The following is a 19,715-nucleotide window of genomic DNA, read 5'->3' as shown; positions in this document are numbered from 1 at the left end:
TGGTCTAGATATTGTGGCTATTCCATTCAGAAGTACTTTTTTTAAGGATATTAATCCCTGTTTTGATTTAAGGGGGGAAAAGAGATTTCAAAAAAAGAAATGGTAAAGAAAATACTTTTAATTAAAGCGTGTTTACATACCTTACAAAAGCTAAAATTTTGTGTAGGTGGTTTTTTTTTATTTTACAACATATTTTACAAAATGTATAACTGGGTAAAGGAATTTATATGTGTTATTAATTGCAAATGTCCTTTTAATTCAAGGTTGAATTAAAAGAATATCTGAAAATAAATGATGCAATATATGAGGTTGACAGCAAAGCTGAGAATGGCATAACTTTTTCACGTCTCCTTAATTATAAGGTAATAGTAATGACCTCCTTAATTATAAGGTAATAGTAATGACCAAAGTAATGGGTTCCCAGACTTTGTGCCCAAGTGCCTTGGGGCACCATAGAAGAGTCACATCAGTGCCATTGAATTGTTTAGATTTTGGGGAAAAACCTCTGATGCTTGACATCTGTTGGACACCACACAACACACAAACTACTGGTTCAAGAGAGTTTCCAGTTCAACATTAGGTCACACTACATTTCTTTCTATGCCTTAATGTCTTTGTGAAGTTGAGTTTTTTTGCTGTTGCTATAAGCAAATACCATGTGAAAGTCAATATGGAACAGGAAATGAGAGTAGTTATGTCCAGTCTAATTTCAAGGTTTGGAAGACTGCAGTGCCTAGCTATACACACACCCCATTAGTGGGCTGTTGTGGTTATTTATGAATGAAATAAAAACATCATTCCATCGATGTATATTATTTATGCAGACAGCTACTTAGCTGTGAGGAAATATATACTTATTAAGTTGTTTAGACCTAACTCCCCAATAAACAGAACTGTTAGTTCTTTTGGCCTTTAGGCTCCATTAAACAAGAAAATTTCAGGACCTCTCCCTTAAATGTTTATTCATGTATCAGGAACAGCAAAAAGAAACATTTGTGGGCTATGTAATTCAGATATTGGTGTATGAAATTGTTAATGTCTACTATGTTAATGTTCTGTGACATGAAGGATATTAAAAAGGAGAGAAAGGGATTTTTACAACAGTTTTAGAATTCTATGAATTCTAATTCATAATTTCAGAATGTTGGAGGAAGTGAGATTTTAAATAACTCCACCTTTTTCTTCATGTTCTTTGAGTTCCTTGTGTCTGCTTGATAAATATATTTCTTATTTCTGAAAATGTGACCTGTAGTATGATTCAATCGGTTTTATAAAACTATTAGTGATAAAGGTATATCTTACTTACACAGCCCTTTGACTATTATTAGGATCAATCTGTGTTTCTCTCTGTGGTCTTTTTTTGTGCTGCTTTGGTGGAGATGGGCATGCAGTGAAGTTATTAATAACATTACGTATTTTTACTTCTTTAATTTAAAACCAAATATACCTAACGAGACCTTAATAACCTAAAAGTAGGACTTAACATTTTGATGTTTAGTATAGGTTTCATGTTTTTTTTTAATGATCAGATGTATTAAATCAAAAATTTTAAATTATGGATGGTTTACTTACCTTTCCAAGCACACTGGTTAAATGACAGGCTTTTATGATAGCTAACTAATACCTTGTTGCTACATCTCGTTGTGCAGTATTCTGATACTCTGAAAAAGATGGATCCTGATCGCTTGGTAGCATTGGTGACAGAAGTTATTCCCAATTATTCCTGCTTAGTTTTTTGTCCCACTAAGAAGAACTGTGAAAACGTAGCCGAAATGATATGCAAATTTTTAAGCAAGTATGTTTATCTTTTAAAAGTATTCTATTCTATTTTTGTCATGATTTACATGCTGTATATTCTGTTTATTTAATAAGCAGTAATTAGTTCTTGCAGTATGTTTAGTTGTTATAATAGATTCTAAAGACCTTGACCTTGAAGAAAGCTTAGCACTGAAAAATAGCCAGAGAAAATTTATAAGGCTACATGTAAGAGAATGCTAATATAATAGCTTAGATCGATGATTCTCCACATTGGCTGCACAGTGAATCAGGGCTTTTAAAAATGCCAGTGCCCAAGCTACATCCTAGACAAATCAAAATTTCTGGGGGTGGGACCCAGGCTTCATTCTGTGACGCTCCCTAGACAAGTCCAGCTTGCATCCAAGGTCAGCCACTGGCTTAGATGGTCAAAGGACTAATCGCTGTGGGGATAAATCATATCTTCAGCTTGATTTTCTCTTAATTAAATATTGTTGCCTTGTTTTCTTAAGTTGTATGAACATTTGAATTGAATTTCCTAAGTAATTTAGAACTATATTGGTTTGTAATTTTATACTGTTTTAATTTTGGCTCTGTTATACTCACAGAGGTAAGTATAACATTATTTTAAGTATGAACAGCTCAGTTTTTCCTACACCTATTTATCCCATGTGTAGTTTTATCATTTTTTTCAGACTTCTTTTTTGCCCCTTAGCCAGTCCTATATCACTATTCATAGACCGTTACCCTGGATTCTAGCCTAGTCATCCTCCACCTCCCCCCAATTCTGTCATGGATTGGTCTAAAATCGAGTTAAATTTATTGAATAGCATAAAGACACAGATGTTTGGGATAAAGTCTAGGAGTTTCCCATTTTGGTAACTAATAGCGTACTTTACAGTGATGATGTTGATTAAAGGAAATTAAATTATTATTGAGGTATTCTAAGTAAATTGCTCATTTTCTTAGAATAATTTAAGGTAATATAGCATGGTAAGTAATATGAAAATTTTCAGACTAACAATTGACTGGAAGAGATGAGGTTTGTAAGGTACACCCTTGATTTATTTTGCTTTTTGAAGATAATAGTTTATTTGGGTCATAAATGTTAGTGTTTAATATTGAAGCATTTAAAAATGTTGTTCTCCAGAATCCTTAATTAATGAATTGTAATGGATACTTAATACTTTCTTAAAGAGATAGGAGTTCATACTTTGTCTCCAAAGGAAAATTTTCTCTAAGGTATATTTTCCATATTACTTGCTGCTTTTGTAAGCTGAATGTTCTGAGTATAATGTCCCTATTTTGTGACTGTTGACTAAAATGTGGAATCGTATTTAGAGAATACTTTTTTATATTAGTCTGTAATTTAGATGTAGATGAAGTGAGATCTAGGGCTAAATGGGTTCTGATCTCCATGACTTTAAAACGTGATTTATTGAGAATGCTGGGATATCAGCTTGTATCTTAATTATTTGCTTCCTTATCATAAATTTTTTGGGAAGCAGATACAATTGCATGGGGAGTAGAATATGGCTTTATATCTATTTAAATACAAAGATCGAAGCAGATTTTCCTGAAGTGATTGTTCAGTCTCAAGAATATTATCTTTTTGCAGCTGTTACTTCCTTTGACTTTTAGTCAAGAATTTCTTTGAAACACTATTTGCTGACCAAAGTTCTGGTCACTTTCCTAAAAATCTCCCTCAAAATGATACCTCAGTGTTTCTTAGCGTAGAATTCAGGCTAATAATCTGACTCAGCTTACTTTTCCATCCTTATTTCTTCTACTCTTCCTTCAGTCACCCTGCAAGTCATCCAATCTGAACTACTTCTCTTCTTTGTGCCTTGAACGTCGCATTTTCGTGCTTTGGATCATGCTTTACCCTCTGCCAAGATGCTCTGCCTGAGTCTTTATTGCCACCTCTCTAACACCTGTTCTTCAAGACCAGCTCAGATCTCAAGCTCTCCCACAAAAACCCTTCTCCATACAACCATGTCTTATCTGGTCAGTTCTAAATAATGTCTCCCTTCTCTAAAATTTTATGGTCATATTCTCACTGCATATAAGACTTAATTCCTTGAGAAGGGTTCATCCTATACCTACCTCCCTTTCAGGACCTTGTATGCTGGCTGGGAAATAGTAACAGAAAATCTACTGTTCCCCTACTCACCTGTCAGTTCTAATTCTTGCACTGATGACTCTTGACCACTTTCTTCCCAATTCTTCATTGTTCTTCTTTTGTCTCCTTGCCTCCCATTTCTCAACTTCTCATGAAATTACTGGCCTTTGGTGAACACCTGCCAGGGCTCTATTCTTTCCATGAAGCAGACTAAAACAACGAAAGGCTGTGTGTATTATATCTTGGACGATGTTTTTTGCTACTAGTATTCAGAAGTTGTTGCTTTATACTCAATTGGTAATGAGTTATAGTCTTTCTTTTTTTTCTAAATAGAATTTATAATAATAGGTGCTTCTTGATACAGAGACATGGTAGAATATTATTGAGGCTTCTAAATTACTAGTGTTTAGACAGTCTTTTACAGATAATACATATGATTTAAAAATATGTTTCCATCTTAAGAGAAGAAAATGTATTATTTAAAATTAAATAAATCATTTTTTTTAAAGATTTTTATTGGGTAATTGGGGGGATAGGAACAGTGCTGGGGAATTGGGGGAAGGGGAACAGACAAGTTGCTGTCATGGCAACCCACTGCAGCAGGGGCTGCAGCCTACACCGTCGCCAGCGACTCACGGCAACCCAGCTCCAGGTCGAGCTGTTGTTCAGCATCTTGGCCGTAGAGGGCAGTGTCACTGACCAGCATACGTGGGATCCAAACTGGGGCCTTCTGGCATCCCAAGCGAGTTCTTAACCATCGCGCCACTCGGCCGGCCCTTAAATAAATCATCTTTAATAAAGATATATGATCTAGTGAAAAAAATAATCATAACATCTAGGGCAGGGGTCTAAACTGGTTGTCCACAGTGTCCATGGATTCACAGGAAGTCAAGGAATGAACTTTGGGAAGGCCACAAACCCTCTGAAATTATAGGCAAAGTGTTGTGTTTATGTGAATATTTGTTTCTTTTCCTAAGCTTTAATCAAATTTTCACAGTGCTCTGTGATGCACAGAAAAGTTGAGAGACTCCCTAATAGTTAAAGAGATCAGAATTAAAATTCTAAGAACATTTTATGTACTAATATCAATAACATTAATACATTTTTTAAAAGAATGTTTACATGCATCTACTAAAATCAAAATCATGCACTTTGTTACTATAAGATCAGGGTTCAGAATTCTAACACTTTTTTCCTAGGGAATATATGAAACACAGGGAGAAAGAAAAACAGGAGCTGATTAAGAACTTGAAGAATATCAACAGTGGCAACTTGTGTGCTGTTTTAAAGCGCACGGTCCCACTAGGAATTGCTTATCACCATAGTGGTTTGACGAGTGATGAAAAGAAGCTCTTGGAGGAGGCCTATTCCACGGGAGTTCTCTGCCTTTTAACCTGCACATCTACCCTAGCAGCAGGTGTTAACCTACCAGCTCGAAGGTGAGATAAGATATAAGCAACTGTTCGTCAGGTTCAAAACTTCAATTCCTAGCTTGCCAGGAGTTTTGTTGTTGATTTATTCTTTCTCAGTAGTGGGTGAGAATTTATCAGATGTTTTTTTCAGTATTTGCTGAGTTGATTGTTTTATTTCCTTTAATATTTTTATGAAAAATAACATAGTAGATTTCCTGGTATTAGAATTCCTCCTTTCTTGTGTGCTCTCTCTATCTGGTTTCTGTGTCAGGGTTTATTACCCTACTTGTGTGGAAACAGTTAGAAAGCTTTATGCCATTTTTTATCATCTGAAAGAGTTTATTTAACATAGGACTTTTCTTGGAACTTTAGAGAACTCATCCATAAAGAGTTTTGAGTATAGTATCATTTTTTCAGACTAATAGATCCTGGATTATTACTTTCTCAGTTATTACCAAAGCTGTATGCATGCATAATTGATTTCTGTTCTTTATAATTTGTGGCATTTTTTTCAAATAAAGGGTCAATTTTTATAAATCATCCATGAGTGTTAAAAAATCATGTATTTTCTGTTGAGTATGTAGTTTTCTGTTCTCAGTGATATCACTGTTATTAATCATGTTATCAGCTCCTATTTTCTTTGTACTTGTGATTCCTTGATCTGTCAATTTCAGAGGTGTGTTAGTCTCCCACTATAATTATGGAGTTGTCAGTTTCTCCTTTTTGGATTTCTAGAAGTTTTTACTTTGTATTTCAAAACTAGGTATACAAAGGTTTACTCCAAATATTGCTGAATTATACCTTCTATCAATATAATAGGTCCTTGTTTTTCTAATTTAGTGATTTTACTCAGAATACTAGGACTACAATTTTCTGCCAAGTATATCTTTTTTCATTCTTTTATTTTCAATCCCTGTCATGATTAAGTTTTCCATTTTCCAAACAACTGGAGGGGGAAAAAATAGGAAGTTACATATCCTATTTCTCTTATTCCAATTGTTACTCTTAAAATTTTAACAATTGTAATCAAACATGTTTTTCTATCATTGTAGAATTAATCAATAATTATATTCTCTCCTGAACATAATTAGAGTCTTTATATATCCTCCTACACTGCTTCATGTATGTATGTTGCAGTTACCTAGAATCTTAGTTTCAGGTTTTCAATTTTCTTTCATCTTATATAACCAGTAAGTGTTTAAACTTTCCTGTGTATTATACTTGTTTGTTTTTGCTTAACCACTACCTCTTGTATCATACATCTTCCTTCTGTGATTCATTTTTCATTTTGCCAACCTTGAGTAATTGTTTAAATGCTGCATTAGGGGTAAAAATTTTTGAGTCTTTGCAAAGCTGAAGATGTCTTTATTTTCGCTTCACACCTTAACACCTTGCTAGGAAAAGAATTCAATTGTTTTTTCCTTTGGGAACTTTGTAATATTGTTTCATGTCTTTTAAGAGCCAGTGGTGCTCATTTTTATTTTTGTGTTGGTTTGCTGTTTTTTCCTCTTTGGAAGCTTTTATACTTTGTCTTCAACCTTAAAATTTCATCATAGTGTATAACAATGATTGCAGCTATTACACTCCCTCCCCCATGTGAGCACAGCTTTATATGCATTGGCTTAATAGATCCTCACAACAACTTTGTGAGGAAGGTCATATTTTATCATCCACATTTTATAGAAGGGAGAACTGAGACACTGAACAATTAAAATAACTTGTCCAACTTCGCACCCAACAAATGTGTTTCAAAGCCAAGGTTTGAACCTGGGAAACTAATTCTACAATCCCAATTATCCCAACTTAGCTACTTTTCATTCATAGGACTTAACACTTGGGTATATGCTTTCAATTTAAAGTTTTATGCCTTTCTTCATCTTAAAGTATTTCTTTGGGTTATTTCTTTTACTATTTCTTTCCTGCATTATCTCTGTTCTCCACTTTTGTAACTTCATGTATACAGAGTTGGAACGTCTTAGACTGAGCTTTTATATCTTTTTTCTTACACATTTTTCAGTCTCTTTGAGCTATGTGATTTCTTCAACTTTACCTTTCGTATAACAAAATCAGTTTTTAGTTGTATCCCATTAACTATGTTCATTCATTATTCAGTTCTTCTATTGAATTTTTGGAATGAATTTAAATTTTGTTCTTAATTTCTAAGAATGCTCTTCTTTTATTGCTCTTTTTTATAGTAGCCTGCTCTCATATTGTGAATACAATACCCTCTAGAATTTTCTGTGGATACTCATTAGAATTTTTTTAACTTCATTTCTGTTCCCTGTGTTATCTGCTTCTGTCAGATATTTATTTTTTACCTTCTTGTTGTTTTGCTGTTACGTCATAAGTTTTCTTGAAGTGTTTGGTAATCTTGGCTGTCCAGTGAGATTTATAAATAAAGGAATAGGTTGATCAGTATCAGTAAATGACAGGTTTTTTTTCTCACCTTTGAACAGGAAAACTGGATACAGACTTCTATATACATGAGCAGGATTGAAACCACCATATTTGTAGGTCAAAAAACACTTGACATCTACAATTTTATGTAGTTGACAATAATACAAATATGAGTACATAAATAAATAGGCATAGGTTGGTGGTGCTGGTGAGATGTTTCATTTATGGAGTACAAAATCAGAAATCTTTGGAAACTATTGCCATAGTGGATTGGTCATAAACTTTGCAGCTAGGCAGACTTAAGTTCAAATCATGGTTCTGGTAATTACTGATTTTGTGGGTTGAGGTAAGCCACTTGTCTGTTCTTTAGTTAGCCCCTTTGTAAAAAAACTAAAATCTAAGGGCCGGCCGAGTGGCTCAGTTAGCTAAGAGTTAGCTTAAGAGCACAAGCTCTGAGCAACAGGACTGCCGGTTCGATTCCCACATGGGCCAGTGACGCTGTGCCCAAGCTGAGCTGCCGCTGAGCTGCCAACAGGTGGCAGGATGGCTCAGCTGGTGAGAGCACGTGCTCCTAACAACAAGACTGCCTGTTCGATGGTGGGCTGTGCCCGCCCACAACTAAGACTAAGCTCGGCACCTTAATCTGAGCTGCCGCCCAGATGGCCCAGTGGATAGAGTGTGTGCTCTTAACAACAAGGCTGCTGGTTCAGCTCCTGCATGCGATGGTGGCTATGCCCACCCGCAACTAAGGTTGTAACACAGCACCTTGAGCTTAGAGGCCATGATGATGCTATCAGGCAGCCCAGTGGTGACTAGCGCCCTCCACAACAAAGATTGAAGAACAACAACTTGGCTGGTCCCCCTCCCCAATTCCCCAACACTATTCCTCTCCCCCAATTCCCCAATTTAAAATAAATAAATAAATAAATAAACAAAAAAATAAATTTAAAAGAATATTATTACAAAGAGTTTTGTAAGAATTATAGATAATATACATAAAGAACCTAAGACATCATAGATTCTTGGTGAATAGTAGTTACCTATTATTTTAAGTTAATACATCATTAAATTTAAAGTCATGTAGATATAATGAAATTAAGAATTTTAAAAATAGGTGCTGTTGTTATAGAGTATCACTTTTAATTAATTTTATTAATTCCATAGAGTTATTTTGAGAGCTCCCTATGTTGCTAAGGAATTTTTAAAGAGGAATCAATATAAACAGATGGTTGGTAGAGCTGGCCGTGCTGGAATAGACTCTATTGGGGAGAGTATCCTTATATTACAAGAAAAAGACAAGCAACAGGTAATACTCAATCTGTTGGTTAGTGGTTTTGTCTTTTCTTGATCTTTGGTCTAGCCGTTTTATGAGATCATCTTTTAAAAATTTATTCTTAATATTCCTTTAAATAATATTTCCTTCTCTATAATTAAGAATTAGAAAGAGTAATTTGAATACTTTTGTATTTCAGGCAAACAATGAAAAGTATTATCCTATTTATCTTTCATTTTCATGAGCACACTTGCTAAATTCCTTTTTTATTTTGTCTCTGTGTTTGTCTCCCTCTGCCTACACAAAATCTATGCAAAATGTAAAATTTTATATAAAACACCATTTATTTTTTATAACAACACAAAAACAATACTGCTTTAACTTTTGTAGGTATTGGAGTTAATAAGCAGACCATTGGAAAGCTGTTATAGCCATCTTGTTCAAGAATTTTCCAAAGGAATCCAAACTTTGTTTCTCTCTTTGATTGGTTTGAAGGTATTTCTTAAATATTTTTAAATCTTATTACTGTTATCTGAGACAATAGAAGTTAAAAATTTGTGAAAACCATAAAGTATGAAAAAATATTAATTTCTAATCTAATGTGGAAAAGAACAGCCTGTGATATGATAAACCCGAATCTGGATTTATATGTGCATTTTTAATCTTTGAGTTGTAAGGAATATGAGAAATCAACAAATCATAACTGGGCATCATCTATAAGAAAGAAACTTTGGTGGATACTATGGGAATACAAGGAGCTGTAAAGACATGGCCCTGATGTAGGATGTTCTAGCATCTCTGCCCTTGTTAAGATTAAGGTTCACCTATAGTCCTGTGACCATTCTAGGGTGTTATTTATAAGTATTTGTGAGATCAGCATAGCCTTTATCAGGTAGAACATTTTTTTTAAAAAGGCACAACAGGAAAACTTTCATTTTCCTAAGATTAGAAATTAGCTCTCTTTTTTAAAGTTACTATTCAGTTAAATCACTTTTTTAAGATTTTTTTTTTTAATTGAACGTTGTGCCCAAGGTCACTCTGCCACAAAGTGGCAAAGCCAGAGTTTGAATTCAGCTTTGCTTAACGATTATACAAAACCAGTGCTCTTAACCTTTCATACAGTCTCCCTTCATTAACCCGAACAGTTTAAATGAAAATACAAAAGGTGATCAATAAATAAAAGATATCATGAGAGAAGTTTTGATTACCTTGCAGATGAATGAGGTAATATTATAATATCCCCTGGCAATTTGGAAGACTGAAAGGTTATGAGGAAGCAGAGGCATTAGTGTTGGTATTGAAGGAGATAGAGGTTTTAGATAAGCAGAGAGAAGGAATAAGTCATTTCAGGTGCTGAAAATAGAATGGAAGATGTAGCTTCCCGGCCGTAGCTCTGTCTCTTATTACCCAGGGTAAGTTACTCTCTCTCTTAAACCTCACTCAGTTGCCTGATCTGGAAAATGGGGGAAACAGCATGCAAGTATTGCAAGACCAGTTTGGAAGCAATTGTAGTAACCCATGTATAATGTAATAAAGACCTACAATAGGAGGGTTGCCAAGGAATTAATGAAGGAGGGAGAGAGATCACGAAGATCAAGTCTTACACATTTATATATTGGATAAAGTACTAGACTCAGAATTAGTGATTAAGGACATTCAATGAGTTATGGCTTAGACGAGACTATAATTCAGTTTCCTGACATGTCAGCTTACATTCTTTCCAGTGTGTATTGTGTATGTGGAACATTCACCAAGTACAGATGAAACTTCACCAAGGTAGACCATATTTTGGGTCATAAAACAAGTCTCAATAAATGTGAAAGGATTGAAATCATATAGAGGATGGTATCTAATGACAACAGAATTGTAATATACATCAATAATAGAAAGATATCAGGGAAATACCCAAATATTTGGAAACTAAATAGCGTACATTGACTGTGGTCAAAGTAGAAATCACAAGGGAAATTACAAAATAATTTTGAGTGGAATGAAAACAAATATATCAAAATTAGTGGCATGTGGCTGAAGAACTGCTTAAGGGGACATTTATAGCTTTAAATGCTTACTAGTATACAAGAAAGATCCAACGTCAGTGATCTAAGGAAGCTAAAGGAAGCTAAAAACAAACAAACAAACAAAACCCCAAAGTAAGTAGAGGGAAGGAAATAATACAAGTAAAAGCAGAAATCAATGAAATAAAAAATAGACAAACGAGAAAAAAATTAATGAAACCACAAGCAAGTTGTTTGTAAAAGATGAGTAAGAGTAGTGGTTGAATTGATAGGTGGAAAAGAGAGAACACATAAATTACCAATATCTGGAATGAAGGGAGGGTCATCACTAAAGATCCTAGAGATAGTGATAGGATAGTAACGGATTATCCTTGAATAACTGTCCTTGAAAACTGAAAAATGAATTCAACAAGTAGATGAAATGGGGAAAATTCTTGAAAGGCACATTTCCCAAAATTGACTGAAGAAGTAGAAAGTCTAAATAATCCTATATCAAAGAAATTGAATTGATGATTTAAAACCTTCCCACAAAGAAAACTCCAGGCCCAACTGACTTTACTGGTGATTTCTGTCAAACATTTAAGGAAGAAATAATACCAATCATACACATATTCTTCCAGAAAGTAAGAGGGAACGCACGCTGCTCATTTTATGAGACCAGCATTGCTCTGATACCAAAACCAAAGGTATTACAAGAAGAGAAAACTATATGTAAACATAGATACAAAATTCCTTATCAAACTATTAGTAATCCAGCAATACATTATAAGAACAATATACCATGATCAATCTGAGTTTATTCCAGCCATGCAAAGTTGGTTTAACATTCAAAATTCAATCAGTGTAATTACCCAGAATTCAACACCCATTCATGATAAAAACTCATCAAACCAAGGGTAGAAGAAAACTTCTTCAACCTGATAATGGGTGTTTATTTTTAAAAAAAAGAAAAACCTGCAGGTAATGTCACATTTAATGGTGAGACTACATGTTTTTCTCCTAAGATCAGGAAAAGAAAAGGAAGAAATAAAATTGTCTTATTTGCTGATAACATTGAGTTCAAGAAAAATCCAAAAGAATGTACAGAAAAGCTGGAGTGTAGTTAGCACTGTCACAGGATACAGGATCAATGTACTAAATGCAATTGTATTTCTATAAACTCACAACAAAATAATTGGAAAAACATTTCCATTTACAATAGCATCAAAAAACATGGAATACTTAGGGATAAATTTAACTCATATGTGTCAGACCTATACACTGAAAACTATAAAACACTGCCGAGAGAAATTAAAGAAGACATAAATAAATGGATAGAGACATAACTATATTCATGAATTGGAGCACTCAGTTTTGTTCAGTTGTATTTCTTCCCAAATTGGTCTATAAATTCAGGGCAATCCCAATAAAAATCTCAACAGGAGTAGAAATTGCAGGCCGATACTAGAATTTATTTGGAAATGCAAAGGAGTAGAATAACCAAAAATAATTTTGTAAAAGAATAACAGAGTTAAAGATTTCACACTACTTGACTGTAAGACTTACTGTAAAATTTCAGTAATCAAGACATTGTGATATTGGTGCAAGAATAGACATCTAGACTAATAGATCAGTGAGTCCAGAATTAGACCCACACATGCATATCAATTAATTTTCAAAAAAGGTACCAAGATATTTAAATAGAAAAAGGATAATTTGAAACCTTACCAAAATCTGGCACTCCTCCTGCGTACCTGTACAGTGCGCAGTGCCTCTCCTTTCTAAGGGGGACTGTGAGTACTTGGAGCATTTTTGTTGTTGTTTTGCTTTTAGAGGCATTGGCCTCTCTGTATTGCTATTCGATCACCTTTATAAATTAAGACCCAGACTCAGCCAAGTGTTACTGTTTATGAACTCAGCCAAGTCTGAAGCTAAAAGATATTCATTATGTTTTCCAAGAATTTGATCATTTCACTTATAAAAGGCGTACCCATGCAATTTCTAGTGCATATCCTGGTGACATTTCTCATGGATAAGATGATGTTGTTTTGCCAGAGGAATTAATAACGTATCTAAAGGATGAGTCGACAACATGTTAATACATAAAACCCATATGTTCCTATATGATTGAAATTATTCTTATGTTTCTAATGAGAATGATTGCTGCTGCTATGGAAAAACACTTCGTCATTAACACTGTCAAAAATATCACTTATGTCTTTAACAAGGAGCAGCTTCATGAACCAACATATGTAGATATGGTTTAAGGAAATTAAATACCTGTAATTGCATTCCTCCACACCGGAAATGATCGACTTAATAATCCCATAAGTTGAAAATATCCATACTTCTGCAACAGTCTGCCAAGGTAATATCAGTGGTCATTGATGGAGGACAAAATACAAAAATAAAAAATAATAATAATAAACATTTAACCCCCACCAAAAAAAGAAAAAGGATAATTTTCTCAATAAATAGTGCTGGAACAACTAGCTAACCATATGGAACAGAAAAATTAACCTCTACTCTAACCTCACACTGCCCCCAAAAATTAACTCAAAGTGGATCACTGACCTAAACTTAAATGCTAAAATAAAACTTCTAGAAGGAAATATGGGAGAAAAAATTGTGTTACCTTGGGTTAAGCAAAGATTTCCTACATAGGAAACAAAAACATAAACCATGAAAGAAAAAATATTAAATAGGCTTTATTACAATTTTAAAATTCTCTTCAAAAAACACTGCTAAAATAAGTGAAAAGGCTGGGGGAAGTATTCATAATGCATACACCTGACAAATATATACTATATGTCATGAGTTAGGACTTAGCAAAAGGCAATGGAATTGGGAGGGAGTGGGGACTTCACTTAAAATATATTTTGTAGGGTGTCAGATAGTCACATGTCTTGCTAGTAAGACCACTTCATGGATGGGGTAGAGGCTTGATCACTGCACTGTACACCTGAAGCTGATATCGTATAATATTGTATGTCAACTATAAGTGAATATATATATATATATGTATGTATGTGTATATATATATATATATATATATATATATATATATACATATATATAGTCATGGGACATGGAGTATAGTGTGGGAGTGGAGTCAAGGGAATTGTAATAGATATGTATGATATTGTGGGGAGAGGGGTGTTGTACAGCTGAAACTAATTCTAAAAAATGTGTGTTTCACAATAAAAAATAATAATTAAAAAAAAAAAAAACCAGACCACTCAGGCAACAGGAAGACTGGGAACTAACTTGGCCACACAGGTTTGGTTTTTACAGGCCTGCCAACAATGCAAGATTGCAGGGCACAGCAGTTTCATTTAAATTCTGTTTCAATAATTCATGTACAGCAGCAAGAAGTCCAGGCAGTGGTCGGATCAGATTAGCAGGTAGGCAGCTGTTGTTCCAAGCCTGTCCATAGGAGACAACTCAAGCTCCTGGGCCCAGTCCTGAGGAGGACAAGCCATCAGGGTTCCTCCTCCCCCTAGAGTGAGGATTCACATCAGGACTGTGGTTGTGGAAGGAGGCTGGAATTACAGACGGTAGAGAGCCAGGAAAATCTGCAGAGTTAGAATTGAAGCAGAAGCAAGTCCTTTGGACAGGAACCACCACGTGGAACAGGAGTGAGGGCGAGAAGGGCAGTGTGAGGTACGGAGGCAGCAGGGTAGAGGTGAGCATCCCTGGAGGGGATGCTTTGGAGGAGGAGAAGGAAACTCCAAGAATTAATAAGAAAATAATAGCTGTTGGGCCATAGCATTCAGGGAGCCTCTGATTTTCGTGTATTTATTGCAGCCATGTTTCAGACACCCTGCTAGACACTTTATATGTTTTATCCCTGATCCTTGCATACCTTTGAATTAAGTAATAGACCTCTCCTTTTCGAAAAAAAAGAACCTGAGGCAAAGAGGTAGATTATGTGGGTTGCTTTCAACACTATCTCTGTACATGCGCACTCTGGTCCATGCTCCTGCAGTCCCTCGCCTGGATCACTTATTGTCTCCTAACTGGTCTCCATGCATTCACCCTGTCCTGCCTTCCCACATCCCCTCCAAGTAATTCTTCACATAGATCTTCTCAGACTAGAATCTGAATGTGTGACCTCCTTCTGCTTAATATTTGTCAGTGGTTGTTTCCCATTGCTTTTAGGATTAAGCCCAAATTCCTTATCATGACCTACCACAAATTTAGCCTGTCTGTCTCTGTGGTTCTCTCTCATCAGCCTTTGCACACTCTGCCCTCCAGACATACTGGCCTTCTGTTTTCATTTCTCAAACATACTATGGTCTCTCCTTTCATTTCTCAAACATACTATGGTCTCTCCTACCCCCGGGCTCCGTAAGCCTGGGACCCGCCCATCTTCCTTTCCCATCTCCAGTTTCACTCTCACCCACGACTTTGTCTAGTTAACTCCCACTGAACCTTCGGACTTTCACATAACCATCACTTCCTCAGGGAAACCTCCCTATGCCTCTGAATCCATTCAGTCTATTGTTGTATGCTTTGTAGAACCACACTCCTTTCTTTTAATAACACTTATCAGTTTGCAATTGTATTCTTGTTAGCACAGTTATTTGGCTAATAACTTTAGCTCACTGGAATGTGAGCCCTGAAAGCAGGGTCCACACTTATTTGCATTTATCACTGAATCACAGTGCCTAGCACAGTGCCTGGCATGTGGTTGGCATTCGGTATATACTTGAATTAATGAGTGGATTGGCTTTGGAGCTGGGCATGGGTGAATTTGCAGGTTGGGGCGATAGGGGAGAATCCAGCTTTGAGAACCTGTGGCAGCCAGAGGCAGAGGCTGGCCCAGTGTGTTCAAATCACTATCTAAAAGTTTTTCACAGAGGATTAGAAGAGTAACATGATAGTGGCTAGAAGGATGAAGTAAATAAAGGTTTGTTTGTTTGTTTTTATCCCCAGTGTTAACTGTAATTAACCAAGTAGAAAACAATATAAAAACTAAGTACGTTGATAATCTACAAACTGAATATCAGTTCTTGAATATCTTAAAAGTGAAATTTTAGCCTCATAGTATGCTATATTAAGAATGATTTGTAAAGGAGAAGCAATAGGAAATGTATATACTCTATAATATTTTTTGTTATCTCTTATGTTGGTTTAATATGAAATGACTACTTAAGTGTTCCAGTTGAAATATCACAATTGTAAGAGAGAGAAATATGCTTACTGATTGGCTGTATTTTAGTATAATGATGATTTCAATGATGATTTCATTGAAATTGGCCATTATAAAATTATTCTAATTCAGAGTCAACTCTACATCTGAATACCAAGGGGAAAAAGAATTTAAAAAGAATGAATGAACGAACAAAAAACAAACAAACAAAAAAGACTACCAAGTGGAGGGGTAATTATTACTTATGATTGCCATTATAAGTTTTAAATAGTAAATGAGAGGAAGAGAAAAAGGCATAAAAGCAGGAAAAGGAAATGGGAATGAGACAAAAAGAGGTAGAAAACTGCTATTTATTTTTAGGTAATATGTCAGGGACAGTATTTTCTGATCCTGTTTCAATGGAGACTTTCAGTTGTGTTTTCATGTGTGTTTGTTTTTAATACAATTTTTAGAACTCAAGAATGCTATCACGGGTGGCTCGAAAGGGGTGAAAGGAAGATATCTGAAGGAGGTAGGGTGGGAATTAGTGATAATTTGGTTAAGAAGTAAGCAGCAGTGCACAGCTTTGGAGATACTGTGAAAAATTATTCAAAAACCTAAGGCATTTTTAAATGAAAAATGTGTTGATGTTTTCACAAAAAGTATGAATATGATAACTGTGATAATTGTCTTCTCCCTTAAAATGTTTTTTTTATTTTAAAATGCTGTTATCAAATTACCTTTATATATACACTATGTAGATTTTATACCAAATTTTTTGTTTAAATAGTTTTGAGGTACAGAAAAGAATCATTATCTTGATTAATGTAGGTTCAAAATGATGTGTTGAATTAAGGGAAATGCTCTAATCATGTCCTGAATTGTTTCAGATTGCAACAAATCTTGGTGACATATATCACTTTATGAGTGGTACGTTTTTGGGTGTTCAGCAAAAGATTTTGTTGAAAGAAAAAAGTCTCTGGGAAATAACTGTTGAATCACTTCGATACCTGACAGAAAAAGGACTCCTACAAAAAGACACTATTTTGACAGAAAATGGATTTATGCAAAAAGATGCTATTTATAAATCTGAAGAAGGGTTCCAGTATAGTTTTCATATTACAAAGTTGGGAAAAGCTTCTTTCAAGGGTAAGAGTTGACCTAACTGTCCCTCTTAATCTGAGGAAATGCACTGGAAAAAATAGAAATTAAATTACCTGTTACTTTAAATTGGATTTGTAATTTCAGATTAATAACATTAATCTTATTTTAGAAACTATAGACTACTTCAACTTTAAAAAGTTGAAAAATGTTTTTAATTACAAATAATTTAGAATACTGCAGAAGTATGTAGAGAAAAAGATGTTCATCTCTCCTTCACACTGCCCTCCGCCAGCATTCACACAAAGTTTAATATCTTACCAAGAATAACAATTTGGTGTATATCTTTCCAGATGTTTTCAGTACATTTCATTTCAATGCATAACACATATACATATAGAGGTCTATGATTTTTTTAAGCTTTCATTTTTAAATAATCATTTGTATTATTCTTGAACTTGCTTTTTTTTTTTCCTTAATAGATGATATTAGAGATTGCTCCATGACAGGGAACAGTTTCTTTCTTAATTGCTACATCATCATTTACTTAACGAAAAATAATACATGTCTGTTGCTAAAAAAAATTCTTAGAATTACATAAAGGAGGGCTGGCCGAGTGACTCAGTTGGTTAAGAGCTCGCTCAAGAGTTTGAGCTCTGAGCAACAGCGGTTCGAGTCCCGGCCCGAGCTGAGCTGCCGCTGAGCTGCCAACAGGTGGCAGGATGGCTCAGCTAAAAAAATTTAAAAAAAAAGAATTACATAAAGGAAAATCCAATACTTCTTTCCCATTTCCACTCTCCCAGGAGCTACCACTGTTAACAATTTGATATAGTATATATCCTTCCATATATTTTTCTGTACATGCACACCTGTGTGCATATGCACATAGGTTATTATTTTAAATGGAATCATAGCATAAGTATGTTTTAGCAGTTTGCTCTTCTCATGTATAAAATATCATGAGCATCTTAACATATCAATTCCTGTAAATCTATTGGGTTGTCGGAAAAGTCATGACATATTTTTTCTATGTTTTTCATTGCAAAAATGCATCATGACTTTTCCAACAACCCAATATTTCATTTTCTCTTAGTACTTTAGTCATCCATAATATGGATACCATATTTTATTTAACCATTCCCCTATCAATGGGCATTGCACTGTCTCTGATCATTCTCCATTATAAACAAGGCTGCGTGGGCATCTCTATTCATGTATTCTTGGACATGTGTGGAAATGTTTCTCTGGGTTAACTTCCCCAAAGTAGAGCAGTTGGGTCAGAAGGTAAATGTTGATGGATACTATCAAAATGACCTCCAAAATAACTGTGCTAAATTACATAAAAGAAATTTTGAAGACTTTTTGCTATACTTAGGTAACTTATAAACAAGACTTCCTTTAAAATCACCTCTTTTTCTCTTTGGTAATTTTCAAAAATTGGAATTGTATCTTTCTTTTAGGAACTATAGATTTGGCTTATTGTAACATTCTCTACAGAGACTTGAAGAAAGGTCTTGAAGGCCTTGTGCTTGAAAGCCTTCTTCATCTAATTTACCTGACCACCCCCTATGATATGGCTTCTCAGTGTGACCCTGATTGGATGATATACTTCAGACAGGTGAGAATAGAAGATTCTTCAATACAGACTACTTAGTCTGTTAATGATGGTGTGATTTTTGTAAAGTGATTATTCACTTCTTTTCCTATTAAAAAATGTTTGAAATTGGGCCTTTAGTTCTTTCAGTTTTTAAAATACTAATATGACAATAGTATTTTTGGTTTGTTTAACTTAAATATTACTTTTCTGTTAAGTATAAACATGTTCATTATCAAAAAAAATAAAGGTACAAAAAAGAAAAAAGGATCATCCCTGGTCCCGTTCCCCCAAAGATAGTTACCACTGTGATTTGGTAACCACTACATTTTGTAGTACCTAGAATATAAAGAAAACCGGAAAGGCCATCTCTGATGATTGGGAGTTTAATTACATGAAAGCTCCATCAGAGCCAAGCATGACGATACACCAACCCTGGTAATATTAATACCTGAAAAGGAATACCAGTTTTATCACCCATAGGAGGATGGAACTGGCCCTTCTTGTTACCAAAGCAAGTGGTAGAGTACAGTCTATTATGATTTTACTGTGAACAGGGTAGATGCATGAACACATATTAGGCAGAAGCAGGATGCAGCTTTTAATTGTAGGAAATTAACTTTCTTTTTAGCATCATATTTTTAAATTATTTCTGTAAGTTTTCCAAGTGATACTGTATAATGCAGTTACTTTCAGAAGCTTTCCCTCTTCTCCCTCCCCCTAGACTTCTCCAATATTAAACATAATCACGGTCCATGGAAACCATACTCCATGGTCACAGTACTTGTGACCATATCTTTAAGTAATTCTATTAAAGTATATTATATTTTAATAATATTTTTAAAGTTTGCAATATTTGTAAATTTGTTGTTTTTTCATACCCTTTAAAATCATGAAAATGTGATATCACAGGAAATACTAGATTTGGTTCAA

At 34.7% G+C, this 19,715-nt stretch overlaps 1 protein-coding gene across 5 annotated transcripts in view; it reads left to right on the top strand.

The window, feature by feature from the left end:
* HELQ (helicase, POLQ like) overlaps window positions 1-19,715 on the top strand; it is a 41,309-nt gene that overhangs the window by 9,348 nt on the left and 12,246 nt on the right. For 2 of the 5 annotated variants that reach the window (XM_019652182.1, XM_019652184.1), the window contains 7 exons: window positions 264-362; window positions 1,650-1,795; window positions 5,077-5,316; window positions 8,851-8,992; window positions 9,350-9,454; window positions 16,978-17,236; window positions 18,649-18,806. In XM_019652182.1, coding sequence (XP_019507727.1) covers window positions 264-362; window positions 1,650-1,795; window positions 5,077-5,316; window positions 8,851-8,992; window positions 9,350-9,454; window positions 16,978-17,236; window positions 18,649-18,806 — 1,149 coding nt within the window. Of the gene's footprint in view, window positions 1-263; window positions 363-1,649; window positions 1,796-5,076; window positions 5,317-8,850; window positions 8,993-9,349; window positions 9,455-16,977; window positions 17,237-18,648; window positions 18,807-19,715 lie in introns of those variants that run through there. The other 3 variants (XM_019652183.1, XM_019652188.1, XM_019652186.1) reach the window with 3 other exon arrangements.

This window comes from Hipposideros armiger, unplaced genomic scaffold, assembly GCF_001890085.2.
Source record: "Hipposideros armiger isolate ML-2016 unplaced genomic scaffold, ASM189008v1 scaffold_175, whole genome shotgun sequence".
Lineage (NCBI taxonomy): Eukaryota > Metazoa > Chordata > Mammalia > Chiroptera > Hipposideridae > Hipposideros > Hipposideros armiger.
Note: the sequence above shows the minus strand (reverse complement) of the source record. Positions and strands in the feature narration are given on the sequence as shown.